The 14,222-nt window shown below is 42.8% G+C and overlaps 1 protein-coding gene across 1 annotated transcript in view; it reads right to left on the bottom strand.

Annotated features, from left to right (window-relative positions):
• PQLC3 (PQ loop repeat containing 3) overlaps nucleotides 1–7,604 on the bottom strand; it is a 17,052-nt gene extending 9,448 nt beyond the window's left edge. Inside the window, exons 1-2 of the mRNA XM_026846507.1 lie at nucleotides 7,454–7,604; nucleotides 4,673–4,679 (exon numbers count right to left, since the gene is read on the bottom strand). Coding sequence (XP_026702308.1) covers nucleotides 4,673–4,679; nucleotides 7,454–7,604 — 158 coding nt within the window. The remainder of the gene's footprint in view (nucleotides 1–4,672; nucleotides 4,680–7,453) is intronic.
• Nucleotides 7,605–14,222: the final 6,618 nt, after the last annotated feature.

The following is a 14,222-nucleotide window of genomic DNA, read 5'->3' on the forward strand; positions in this document are numbered from 1 at the left end:
ACCCCCCCGTCCCCCTGCGGGCGTGTGGCCGAACGCCGCGGTGGACCGGGGCAGCGGCTGCCGGTTCGCCTCCGTGCCGTGGTTGAGGCCTCACCCCAGCTAGCGCTCCGCGGGGTCAGCGCTAGAAACGGGAAGCTCCAGGTTGAGAGCGCTGGTCCTGAAATTACTCTTTTGTTACCTTAAACAAACCCCAGGAAACAGTCATCGTCAGATGCTGTGTTGGTGTAAAAGGTTAGCCACGGGTTGTGCTCGCTTTGGAGCAGCGTGGGTTTGGAGCTGTAGGCTGGATTTCAGTTTTCTCCCCCAGAGCGCAGTTTCCAGTGCTACAGCTCCTGTTTTTTTTGAGATCACGCTGTCTGGATTGCTGCGGCGCCGATGCCATCAGTAGGAATGGCGTAGGTTTGACAGCGACACTTTCGGTTACACGGAGAGAAAATGAAGCAGAATTAAAAGTTCTGAATGTTGGACTGGTTGGGTTATCAGAGGTGGAGCAGCTTCCCCGGAACACACACCTACCCACCCACCATACACAGTGACACAAAAATAGTGAAGCACGGTTTTTAAAGCTTTTGTACTTACCAGCTTGTCAGAACTAAATAAGAGCAATTATCCAAGCAGTACACATTTGTACTGATCACACACGTACAGAATCTTGGCCATTTCATACCCGTATATGGTCAGGTTTACTCAGAGTGTCAAATTCATGCCATTAATTCACATTTTTACCTACATTGTAATTGCCTTAAAGCAAGGGGTTATGGGCATAATTTTTTTTCTTTTTCATTTTAAAGAATGTTATATTTCTGTTTGACTAATAGTTCTTAACGGTGAGGTTTCAGCAGTTTTACATTTCTCATAAATAATTTTCTGTTTTTTTGATAATATGATTTTACAAACACGTTTATTGCATTCATTCCACATGCCTTTAGTGGTATTTTAAAACAGTATTACTAATGCTTAATTTGTTAATCATGTTATCATGTGTGTAATTCAGTCATAAAAAAAAAAAAAAGCAAATATGTAGGAGTACATAAATTCTCAGAACTCTGATTGAAATAAATACACCCAACTCAGAACATTAATTTTAAAACTGTTTCTGTTAATACAGTTCAACTTAATCAAGCTTTTCAAAGACAATATACTCTAAAAGAAGAAAATTTGAAGTTACCTGAAAATATTAACTATTCCAAGATTTTCTTGATAAACTGAGTTTGCACCCTTGTGGGAGTATTGTGTACTTGAAAAAGAGTAACCCATCACACTAAATGAAGTTATCTCATTTAAAATTAGGTTTGAGGTGTAGATGTGTCTGTCAACTCAGATAATCTGAGAATAATAGAGAAATATTTAAGGTAGAAGGTGTGTATCTGCATTACTGTGTGGGTGCTGATCCAACAAAATGTGAAAATAATAATACACACTGCCTTGTATCCTACTAGAATAATAAAAGAGTCTGAACTGTCTTCAAGCTATTAAGGAGGTCCATGAGTATATTTTCATTCAACTATTTCTATATTTTAAAAAGACATGAAATGTTTACCTTTAGTCATTATTTCAGCTTTCTAAAGAATACATGCTGGTTTGCATTGCAAACAATCGGTTAAGCAAAATTTTTTACTGTCGTTCCCCTGTCCTGTCTGTGTAATGATACCGCTCTACTGGCCACTTAAGTAGCAGCTTAGGGAAAGAACAGATGTCACAGTGCTGTACAGCCCCGTTCAAGGTTACAACAACAACAAAAAAAAGAGTATAAGGGATTATTCCTTTGCTGTTTAAATGAATCAGTTTTATATCAAATTTCAGACTCTTTTACTTGGTAAATTCCAGCAGAATGCAGAACCACTTTACAGTTCAGTGAATAAATTAATTACATTTGAATCTATAGTGCAGATTGCGTATTCTGCAGCAGATGGGCAGTGGTTTAACACCACTGCACCTCAAATAGGAATGCAAATACTAATTCCGGTTTAGAAAAATAGACAAGGAAAATAATCTCTCTGTAATAATGAAAGACAAAAAGCCAAACCAGAATATTTTTTCCAGTAATGATATGGGTTTATTGTATCTGAGTTTTTAAGCAAAATAATGTCCTGAGTTTTGTGGTTTTGCAAGGAATGCAGAGAGTGCTCTCTTGCTCATTGTTTCCACAGCCTACCATGCTAACAGTGAACAGTTCATTTTATGGATAATTGGTGTTTCAAGATCCAGGTTAAAATGAAGTTTCACAACTGGGGAACCTGTGAGGATGGAGACAACCCCCAAGAGATGTGTGGAGGAAGGCTGGAACAGCAGGCAGCAAGAGGCTCACTCGCTTGCCCTGAGAAAGGAGTGTGACACTCTGAACACACAGAGCCCACGAAAGAAACCAGAGGGTCTGGAAGTATGGGCACAGCTGCAGAGCTGTGACCTCTTTGGGATCACAAAGACAGGGTGGCAAAGTTCATGCCGAGTGCTGTGATAGAGGGATATAAGCTCTTTTGGAAAAGCAGGCAGGAAAATTAGTGGAAGTTGTGTTCTACACAAACAAGTGTCTCTTCCTGGAACTCTCCTCTTTGGAGTGAGCAACAAGCCAACTGAGATCTGAGGGGTCGGGATCAGTGGGGAGACCAGCAAGGGGAACACTGCTGGGGCACCTGTTGTAAACTGCCTGATCAGGAAGAGGAACCACATGAAGTCTTAAATAACTACAAGAAAGCTCACAATTGTAGGCCCAAGCTGCTTTGGGAATGTAAAATTGCTCTGACATCTGGAGGAGCCACCCACGGAATCACAGAATCATCTAGGTTGGAAAGGAACTTGAAGATCATTGTCCTGGTTCAGCTAGGATAGGGTTAAGTTTCCCCAGCAGAGAGAGAGGGGGAAGGGATCTCCAGCGGGGTTATTCATGCCATGCTGACATCAGGTCCAGGGGTGGGAAACTTTGATTTTACTTTCTCTTTGGATATTGCTGAGCGGGAAAAGTGGCCGAGGCTCTACCTCTACACCGACTCGTGGGCAGTGGCGAATACCCTGTGGAAATGGTTGCAGCAATGGAAGCAGAGCAACTGGCAACGTAAGGGTAAAACCATCTGGGCTGCTGAGGTGTGGCAGGACATTGCAGCCTGTGTGGAAAACCTCGTTGTGAAGGTGCACCACGTGGATGCCCATGTACCCAAGAGTCGGGCCACTGATGAGCATCGACACAACCAGCAGGCAGACCAAGCTGCTAAGATTAGAGTGGCTCAGGTGGACTTGGACTGGCAGCGCAAAGGTGAACTGTTCATAGCCCGCTGGGCCCATGAGACCTCGGGCCACCAAGGTAGAGATGCAACATACAGGTGGGCTTGAGATGGAGGGGTGGACCTTACTATTGACACCATTGCAGAGATCATCCACAGATGTGAGACGTGTGCTGCAATCAAACATGCCAAGCGGGTGAAGCCCCAGCGAAATGGAGAGCGATGGCTGAAATATAGATATGGAGAGGCCTGGCAGATCGACTACATCACACTGCCACAGACCCGCCAATGGAAGGCCATGTACTTGCAATGGTGGAAGTAACCACTGGATGGCTGGAAACTTACCCAGCGCCTCACGCCACCACCCGGAACACCATCCTGGGCCTTGAAACCCAAGTCCTGTGGCGACACGGCACCCCAGAGAGAACTGAGTCAGACATTGGGACCCACTTTCGAAACAACCTCATAAATGCCTGGGCAGAAGAACACGGCATTGGGTGGGTCTACCATATCCCCTACCACGCACCAGCCTCTGGGAAGATCGAGCTCTACAATGGACTGTTAAAATCCACACTGAAAGCACTGGGAGGTGGGACCTTCAAAGACTGGGACACACATCTAGCAAAGGCTACCTGGTTAGTCAACACAAGAGGATCTGCCAGTCGAGCTGGCCTGGCTCAGTCGAAACCTCCACGTGCTGTAGATGGAGATAAAGTCCCTGTGGCGTGCATGAGGAATATATTGGGAAAAATGGTCTTATTGAAACTCCTCCAGTTGGCCTCAGCCCATGGCTCCAGCCTGTCCAGGTCTCTGCAGAGCCTCCCTGCCCTCGAGCAGATCAACACTCCCACCCAGCTGGGTGTCATCTGCAAACTGACTGAGGGTGCACTCGATCCCCTCGTCTAGATCATCAATAAAGATGTTAAACAGGAGTGGCCCCAAAACTGAGCCCTGGGGGACACCACGCCAACTGGATTTAACTCCATTCACCACAACTCTCTGGGCCAGGTCATCCAGCCATTTTTTTGCCCAGCAAAGCATGTGCCCATCCAAGCCCCGAGCAGCCAGTTTTGCCAGGAGACTGCTGTGGGAAACAGTGTCAACGGCCTTACTAAAGTAAGGTAAACAACATCCACAGCCTTTCCCTCATCCAATAAGCAGGTCACCCTGTCATAGAAGGAGATCAGGTTTGTCAGGCAGGACCTGCCTTTCATAAACCCATGCTGACTGGGCCTGAGCATCTTGTCCCTCATGTGTTGTGTGATGGTACTCAGGATGAGCTGCTCCATCAGCTTCCCAGGCACTGAAGTCAAACTGACAGGCCTGTAATTTTCTGGATCATCCTTCCAACCCTTCTTATAGATGGACATCACATTGGCCAATTTCCAATCTGTTGGGACCTCCCCAGTCAGCCAGAACTGCTGGTAGATGATGGAAAGTGGCCTGGCGAGCACCCCAGCCAGCTCCTTCAGCACCCTTGGGTGTATCCCATCCGGTCCCATAGACTTGTGTGTGTCTGTGTGATGCAGAAGGTCACTGACTATCTCCTCTTGGATTGCGGGGGGGTCGTTCTCCTTGTCTCTGTCTTCTGACCGAGGAGGATGGATTCCCTCAATACAACTAGAGTTGTTATTAAAGACTGAGGCAAAGAAGGCATTAAGGACCTCAGCCTTCTCCTCATCGCTTGTCACCATGTTTCCTCCTGCATCTAGCAGGGGATGGAGGTTCTCCTTTGTCTTTTGCTGCTCACATACTTACAGAAACCTTTCTTGTTGTCCTTGATTGCTAAAGCCAGATAATTTCCAGCTGAGCTTTAGCCCTCCTGATTTCCTCCCTGCATAGTCTCACAGCCTCTTTGTAGTCACTGTGTGTGGCTAGCCCCTTCTTCCAAAGGCTTTAAACTCTCCTTTTCTCCGTGAGTTGTGCCCAAAGCTCCTTGTTCAGCCAGGGTGGTCTTCTCTGTTGCCAGCTTCTCTTAAAGCACCTGGGGACCACCTGCTCCTGAGCCATTAACACTTCCTTCTTGAAGAGTGCCCAGCCTTCCTGGACCCTTGGACCCTTCAGGATCGTCTCCCAAGGGATCTTGTCAAGCAGGTGCCCAAACAAGACAAAGTCAGCCCTTTGGAAGTCCAGGATGTCAGTTCTGCTTAGCCCTCTCCTGGCCTCTCTAAGAACAGAGAACTCTATTAAGTGATCGCTGTGCCCTAGTCGTCCTCCGACTGCCACATCACCCACCAGTCCTTCTCTGTTCACAAAGAGGAGATCCAGCAAGACACCTTATCTAGTTGGTTCTCTCACCAGCTGCATCAGGAAGTTGTCTCCCACACATTCCAGGAATTTCTGGGACTGGTCCCGCTCTGCTGTGTTGTATTTCCACAAGAACAAGGGCAAATGATCGTGAGATTTCTCCTAAATGCCTATAAAATATTTCATCCACCTCTCTGTCCTGCGTGGGTGGCCTACAGTAGACTCCTCCTACAACATCTGCCCTGTTGGCCTTCCCCCTGATTCTAATGCAAAGACACTTCACCCAGTGAGGTAGAAGCAATCCAGCCAATTTCTGTGGGGCATCAAGAACAATTTTTTTGCCTCAGATGCTGGATTTGTTACTCAAAAACAAGAAGGGACTAGTAGGCAATGTACAGGTCAAGGACAACCTTGGCAGCAATGAGAACCTTGGCAGCAATGACTCCAGGACCTTAAGATTCCAAAAGGAGTGAGGAAGACAAATAGCAGAATAAAAGATTCTGGACTTCAGAAGAAAGGAAGAGGGCTTGGTCAAGAAACCTGCCTGTCTAAGTGATGGAGCCTAAAATAATGAGCTAATACTCAAAGACACCATGCTTATAGCACAAAACCAGTCTCTCCAGTGAGATGAAATGTGAGCAGAATTGGCAGAGGAAGAGCTTGGCCAAATGAGCAACACTTGCCTGAACTCAGACATCAAAAAGGAGGGTTTGAAAGGAAGCTGGGATGAGCTAGCCAGTCAGTATAAAAACATGGGGGGATGGAGTTCAGAGACCAAAGCTCGGCTGGAGTTGAAATTGGCAAAGGATATGAACAATACCAGGAAAAGTGTCTGTAATTATTTTGGCAACAAAAGAAAGATGAAGGAAAATGTGGGCACACTATGACAAGGTAGGGGACCTACCTAAGAACAGCATAGAAAAATCCAAGGTGCTCAGTGCCTTGTTTGTTTCAGTTTTTACTAGCAAGGTCTGCTCACAAGCCTCTGAGGTTCCCTGAGTCTAGTGGCACAGTCAGAGGGAGAGAAATACTAACCATGTTGGAGGAAGACAGAACTGAGGACTACAGAAGCAAACTGGACAAAGACTGCTTCATGGGACCCAGTGGGATGCATCTGGGGGAGCTGAAGGAGCTGGTCTTTATTACTGCAAGGCTGCTGACCATTTAAATTTTGGAAGGTTGTGTTTATCAGAGAAAATTTCCAGATGACTGGAAAAAGGCAAATTGTCTTTTTGCAAGAAGGAGGATCCAGAGCACGATAGGCTGGTGAACCTAGCCGCAGTTCCCAGGAAAATTATGACGCAAATCTTCCATATTGGCCTCCTTCCCTTTTCAGGTGCATAAAAACCAAGATGCTGACTGAGAACAGTCAGTTTGGATTGACCAAGGGCACACTGAACCTGAATTGTCATGGTTACCTTCTCTGAGAGAGCTGGCTTGGATGAGGGAAGAGCAGTAGATGTAATTTACCTTGGCTTTAGCAAGGTCTTTGACATGATCTCACTTAGCATCCCTGTAGTGAAAGAAAGTGGGGAGATACAGGCTGGATGGGAACACTACAGGGTTGGTGGAAAACTGAGCAGCTGGGGTCAGAGAATACTGGTTAGCAGGCTGATATCCAGTGGGTCACCAAATTGTGGGTGTCTTTTCTCAGAGGCTGATACTGGGGCCAATAAGTTCTGCATTAACAACCTGGCTGAGGGGTGGAGTGTGTTCTCAGCGGGTCTGCAGACAATACCATGTTGTGGGCAGCCTTCAACCTACTTGGCAGTTGAACTGCCACTTGGAGGGATCTTGGCAGTCTGAAAAGATGGACTGGAAGAAAACTGGTGAAGTTTAATAAAAATTAAAGCCTGCTGCCTGTGACAGACTAACCCCATGCATCAATGAAGGCTAGGGGCCAACAGGACCAAGAGCTATTTTAAGGAAAAGGACATGGGAGTCCTAAGGGACAAGTTGAATGTGAATCAGTATTGTGGTCTGCTGACAAAGATGGACAACTTCAGCCTGAGCTGTGTTAGCAAGAGCATAGCCTGCAAGTACACGGAAGTGATCCTCTCTGTTTGGCACTTGTGACACCACACCTGGAGTACTCCTGAACATTGGAACAGGAGCCCAGAGAGGCTCTGGAATCTCCATTTCTGTCGATTTTCACAATGTGGCAGGATGAGGTCCTGAAAAACCTGTTGTAACATAAATGTTGGCTTTGCTTTGAGAAGGGGATTGGCCTAGAGACCTCAAGAGGTCCCTTCTGGCCAACATAACTGTATTTCATGTACTTTAGTCCTCGTGCAAGCTGCATATTTGAGGTCCCGTTCTGCCGCTGGAGGCATCAAGGTGAAAACAAGGTAAAAATGATCAAGACTTAAAAAAACGATGACTGTGTTTCTAGCTACTGTTTGTATTTGGTCATATTTGCCAAACACTTTTGTAGTGCCCGTTACTATTGACTTGAGTAGTAAGACCAATGCAAAGTTGCCATGAAAGCTTGCCATGAGGAAGGTCATGTCTTGGCTGAGAGACTCCTCAGTGGCAGAATGACAGTGTTTCAACTTTGATTTGAAGAACCTCCTCTTACTAAAGAAGTCCAGTGGATCCCTGTGTACTTTATGTTTGAGGTTATGTTTTACAAGTATGCATGACAGAACTGTAAAAGAAACATAGGAGGTTGCATGTAGTTCCTTGGGTTTGTATACAGTATGTTATGTATATTTGTGGCAAACTGAAAAGATGTCTGTGTTTATATAAGGTTTACTTGATGTTAGGCAGAACAGAAACATCACAAATTGAATGAAAGTATCATAAGCAGAAAAAACCCCAAACCTGTTGATTCAGGGTTTGCTCTGTGAAATGATTCATTCTGTTAACTAAAGGCCTGAAGGCCATTCTGGATAGTGGCATGTTATCTAAAATAATATGGTTAGCTAAAAAGTAGTACTGAAAGAGCCTAGAATACCAAACACAGACTTAAAAACCTAACCCCAAACCTAACAAAGCCAAAGAACTAGGAGGAGCAAAAGAGAAGGAAAATATATTATCTAGTTTGTACTAGGATTTCTTAAATTTATTTTTATATTAAATTTGGAGTTAATCCCTTTTATGTAGAAAATCTACATTGAGCTTGTAGCGCAGAGAGAGCTGTAGCTATAGCATTTGGATCTGGAACTGGTGCTGTTCTACATCCATACTTACATCTGAATTACTCAAAGAAGCTTCAGTAAGACTTCAGAGTGTGAGTACATTATGGCAGCCCTTACTAAGGTCCTGGTGTGTGATGCCTGCTGCATTCTTTCTAAAGGTCTTCGGATTCTCCCAGAGCATGCAAATGGATCTGCAAGCACTGAGGAGCAGCTACAGTGTAATCATGCTTGTTCCAGCAAGGAGGATAGTTGGTTTACCAGATCTGAATCACCTCTGTGTGCTGGTTTCATCCCATGGCTTTTATGTTTTTCAGTGAAAAGCAGTTGAGTAGCCCTATGGTAATATGGTTAAGTTTTGCTATAGAAGAGTTGATATAAACATTGCATTTGCAGTCCATTCGGCTTTTAAGAGACATAATCGTATGACTGCTAATAAGCATTGTAATAGTTGCACATGGTTCTACACTACATCATTGGTTTGGCTTGTTTCTCAGCAATACCTGTAGCTGAAATAAGTTACTGGATGAATATATTTGTTAATTCACAGATTATATAAAATATATCCAGTGAAGATCATTGGTCATTAGTAAATGGGAAAAATAGCCACAGAGTTTGATGTGATCTGGTTAAAGTCATAGAGTGAAACCAAATAATGTAATTTTTTTAGCTATTGTGCCTGTATATTTGCAGATTACTTCTTAATGTGATTTATCAATCAGTATATGGCAACTGAGAGTTTCCTCTGGGCATTCCCCAGGTTAAGAGACCTTTTCAGTGGTTTTGCTTCATCAACCTGTCATAAAAGTCTTGTGCTGAGGTGAGGCTGTAAACCCAGATACTTGGAAATTCTGGTTTTAAGTACTGGTGGTTTTGTGGATACATACAGCGTCTGAGAGAGGCCTTGAGAAGTTACAAGCTGAAGTCAGTCTATGGCATCTGTGCCCGCTGATGGAAGAGGGCTGTGGGCAGAGCTGTGACTGACAGAACTGTGCAAGCGCTTCTGCAGCCTTTGGCAGAACTTCTGAGTTTCATGAAGAACCATCTGTGTTTCAAGGAATTCATCCAAGAAGACATGAAGTTTTCTGAAGAGGGCAAAGCATACCTGACATGGTTTCAGAGTAGCGAGTACAGTTTTTAAGAGAGGCATCCTGCTTTAGGAAAGGTTTACTGGTTTCTATTTGGGAGGGATTTAGGAAAAGCAGCTTGAGGCCCTAACACATTATTGTTGATTTCTAACACCAACAAACCAAAAAATGCCCCACTTCAGAACGCTATCGTCTGATTTAAGATGAACTTCCATTCAGAAATTTTGTTCTATAGAGTGTTCTTTATAGAAACCAAACAATGTGAATGGGTATGACAATGCATACAAACATGGTGCTGGGCTGGCAGTATTGTCTATCTAATGTTCATACATTATCCTCTCCCTTCCCTATTCTTACTGTTTATGCCATAACTTCACAGCATGGTTCCTTCTTTGTAGAAAAACGCATTTAGTTATTTTGTTTACTTTAGAGTAATTTAAAGGTCAAAAAATAGTTTTAAATACAGTTTCTAAGAAACACAATTGGATTTACAGTCATCACTGTAAACCAGACTTTACAGTTAACTTGCCATCTGGGAACTATATACAGAGACTATTCTAAAAGTATGAAAAATACAGATTAATATGAATTTATATGTGTTTTGTTAAAAAATGTATTTTCCATACTTTTTTTTTTTTAATAAGCAGAACTCAGAACACACAAAAGTTGGAGTGAGCACCTGTGCACCAAGTTACAATTAACAGTAACAACCCTCAAAAGCCTACCAGTGTACTAACCAAAGAATTAAATTAATAGCTGCCCACTTGTGCTGTTTAACTGATGGAAATACAGAAAATGGAATTGTCTAAACATGTATAATCTCTTGTTTGAGTCTGGCAGCAATAGGAAAAAAGCTTATAAAACTGAAGCACAAGTGATACATAATAAGTCTTTTAGAGAAGATTACAATGCAGTTTAATATCTACACAATCTTTTTAATAAATTAAATTCCCACTTGATTATTTACAGATTTCCGTGGAGTTACCATTTCATCAATCTTTTCAAGAGACTCTGCTCATGTAAATAACTATTAGTTGGCAAAGTTCATTATGGTAAAAGAAAAATGATTGTTAAACATGGGATGAAAATGGTGTCTAGAGGAAATCTGTTTGCTGCCTTCTACTCACAGATGCTAAGGCAGTTTTGATTAGGACCTTGGATACTCCCAAAGGGTCTTTTCCAGAGGTTGCTGTACATGGTAGTGACACCCAAACTAACTTTGTTGTGTACCAGAGGAGGGATAACTGCAGCAGCATAAAATAATTTGTATCTCCAAATAAGGTGTAAGAATTGAACAAAGCAAGGTGTCCAGCTCTACACAATATTCCCATATCACATGGATTATTAGATATGTTCTGCATGGGAAACTTTTGTTCTCTAAAGTCACTTTTCCCTTAAAGATGTTAAGTGCTTAAGAGTTACTACTGATTTAAACAGGAAATAGGAATGAATTGGAGTTTTTTGGGGGAGCAGGCCTATTCCTAACCAGTTGTTGCCCACCAGTATTTTAGAGTTATTTCAGTTAGCTTAATCTGAAAGTCAAGGCATTAGCTTAATTCCACATCAGAACAGGCAGTACAGTTGTGGGTTGCTGTGATCTCACAAGGCACAGAGACACATTTTCCAAGGTTGCACACTTCAATGATTAAGCCAAAAATCCTTGCATAGGTATACCTACAGTATTTCCTGTTGTGATCTATTGGACTGAAGTGATCTGTGCAAAGTACAGCTGCGTAGAAGGGTCTTACTGTGCTGTAGACATGTAATCACTGCAACTACCTGCTGCAGGAGCTGCCTGGCATCTCAACAGATGCTTTATCTGATTAAGGGCACAATCAGGACTCCATTAATAAAAGCTTCCTGAAATTGTTGAAAGAAAATTAGTTATTGCCATTCATACACATGACATAATGACATGAATGTGTTCTTAGGTGGCTGTCAGGAGAGCACTAGTTAAGCCTCTCAAATGTGTAAAGAGGCATGTCTAGACTTAGTGAAAAGCATTTTCTATATGAGTAATTAGAATAATTAGAAATGTATTTTCCATCAAAAAGGTGATAAATCTGTATTTTAGAGGTGCAATCTTTTTAAACCTGGTGTAATTGAAATAGGATTTTTTTAAACTTCTCTTTGAATGTGTTTGAAAAATGTTTGCAAAGTGTGTTCTGATCCCAGCAACTCTGGTGTAGATCAGAGAATTGATAAAAAGCTCTTCAGGTGATCAATTTATACACTAAAAGACAAACCCTATTAAATACATCATTCTTGATGGATGTGTGTGTTTAACCTTCAAAGGTGGAGATTCCTCAGGGATTCTATTCCAGTGGTGTATTAGCCATACCACTAGCTTCCCAAAGAGTTAACATGATTCTTCCCTGATATAATTTAAGCCTGTTATTTTTACTATTGTCTGCCCCTCACATGAAGTGCAGATGACTCATTTTCTCGTTCCAGAGCTATACATGTATCTAAAGACTGAAGTCCCTTTCCCAGACTTCTTTTTCTTCTTCAGGTTAAACTAACAGTCTTTTCAATCTTTCCTCATAAGCCATATCTTCTTGTACTCCAGTCACCATCATTGCTTCTCTAGACTCTGCTTAGTGGCCCACATCTTCAGTGTGAGACATGGAAGGTCTTGTCCAAAACTGGGAGAAGTGCTTCAGCTAAAACAATGCCAGTGCTAAGTGAAGTGGAAGGATTAAATAGTTCACTGCTTAGACCATCCTCTTTCCCATACCCTTCAGTTTGCGGGAATTCTCTGGGAGAGGGATTCTCTGGACACAGCAAAGAATCTGAATCTGGACACAGGAATCTGAAATTATTTAATGTCCCTTGAAATGAAAAAAGAATTGTGTAACACTGCCTTGCTATAACTTAGTGTCCTTTTCAGTGGATTACTTGATGTGGAGCGAGTGCCATCTGGAGGTTAGGAAACATAGAGCTCTGTATGTTTTCTTGCTAAAAAAAAAAAAATAATCCCCATGCTTTATAAATTAAATGTTCTTACATGAATAGGAGCTTGAGCCTGAAAGACATTGGACATCTGCCACTTAGTATAGTTTGTGACCCATAGCAAGAGTTGACACTGCTCAGGATGTCCCAGAGTAGAGCATGCAAGTGTAATGACTTTCAGTACTATGCAGTCATCAGTAAATATGTAACCTGTGAGTGGCCTGTGCAGTTTTTGGAAGAACCTCTGGAAACACAGGGACAAGGAAAGGCTTGATCTGCTCTCTCCTCTCCCTGTTTCAGATGTTTGATGACAAACTAGTTCCTGGTACAGTTTTCTGCTCACAGGAGAGAGCAGAAAGCATTTTAGCTGAACAGTATGTCTTTCTTAAAGAGTAGGTACCCATTTTGTATGTCTGAACACAGTTGTCTATCACAGTTTATGTCTGCACAGAGTAGAATCAGTCCTCCTCACTTGGGCTGATTGCATGATGTGGTCTTCCTCTTTAGGTAGTTTAGCTGTCATCTTGGAAGCCTTAATCCTCCAGTTCTTGCTGTGTCAAGGAAGCCAGGAGGTGAACTGCCTCGTGCCATGGCTTCAGTGAGTGGGATCTGGCTCTTCTTTGGTTTGATTTTTTTTCCACAGACCACTTGGATGTTGACGGTGATCACACCGTTCCATACCACCTCTTGTGCTTTTGAACTGCCTACTGCTGCTGGAGTCTAATCATAAATAGTCACAGTTGCAAAGCATAAGTATACACTCATCCACCTTAGTCTGGTGAGAGACTGCAGCCTGGTGTATCAAGGCAATGATAATGGCTTCTCTGCTGATCTCCGCCTAGTACTGAGCATGATCCTACAGAAGCTACATACAGTTCAAAAGTCAGATACTGTATGTACACTCTCCATGCTTTGCTGATTACTGCTTTTTCCCTACAGAGTGACAGGTCATATGTAATGAAGATGCAGTAGTGAACAGGGTTTTGGTATTTTGTTGATTTAGCTTGATGATGGTTTCCCTGGGCAACCGCTGATTTTAGGAACTATGAACCTGTTAAATTCAAGGTTGATGATCCTAAGAGTGTAAGACAGGTTGCTGAGCCAACACGCCCTCAGAGCAAGAAGTGAAAGCCTGCCTTGTTGTCAGTGAGTTTCCATCAGCTAAACCAGGAAAAAAAAAAAAAAAAGAGAAGGGACTTTGAGAACAGGAAATCTAAAGAAACAAAACCGAAAACTAATGTGAAAAAAATTTGCTCTGCCCTCCCTCAGCAGGGAGGGATGAAAAAAGCACAGGACATGTCTCACATGCTTTGAATTTTATTCTTTAGAGCAAGCTTAAACATGCAGATGACAGAGGCTGATGAATCCTTGACTAACTACAAAAAATGCAACAAGCTTCTGCATTTTATTGTACTGACTTTCAAAACTGAAAGTATGTTGTTTATGTTGGGACTTACTTGAGTGGGTCTCCATTAATTGTTTATTTTCAGGAGATAAAAAATCAGGAAGAAATTGCCTTTGGGCTGTAATCTTACTCTTTCTGATGTTAATGGCAACCTTACTGTAGACTTGCGTGGGAA

The sequence above is a fragment of the Athene cunicularia genome (genome assembly GCF_003259725.1).
Source record: "Athene cunicularia isolate RWA chromosome 3 unlocalized genomic scaffold, athCun1 chr3_part1, whole genome shotgun sequence".
Taxonomy (NCBI): Eukaryota; Metazoa; Chordata; class Aves; order Strigiformes; family Strigidae; genus Athene; species Athene cunicularia.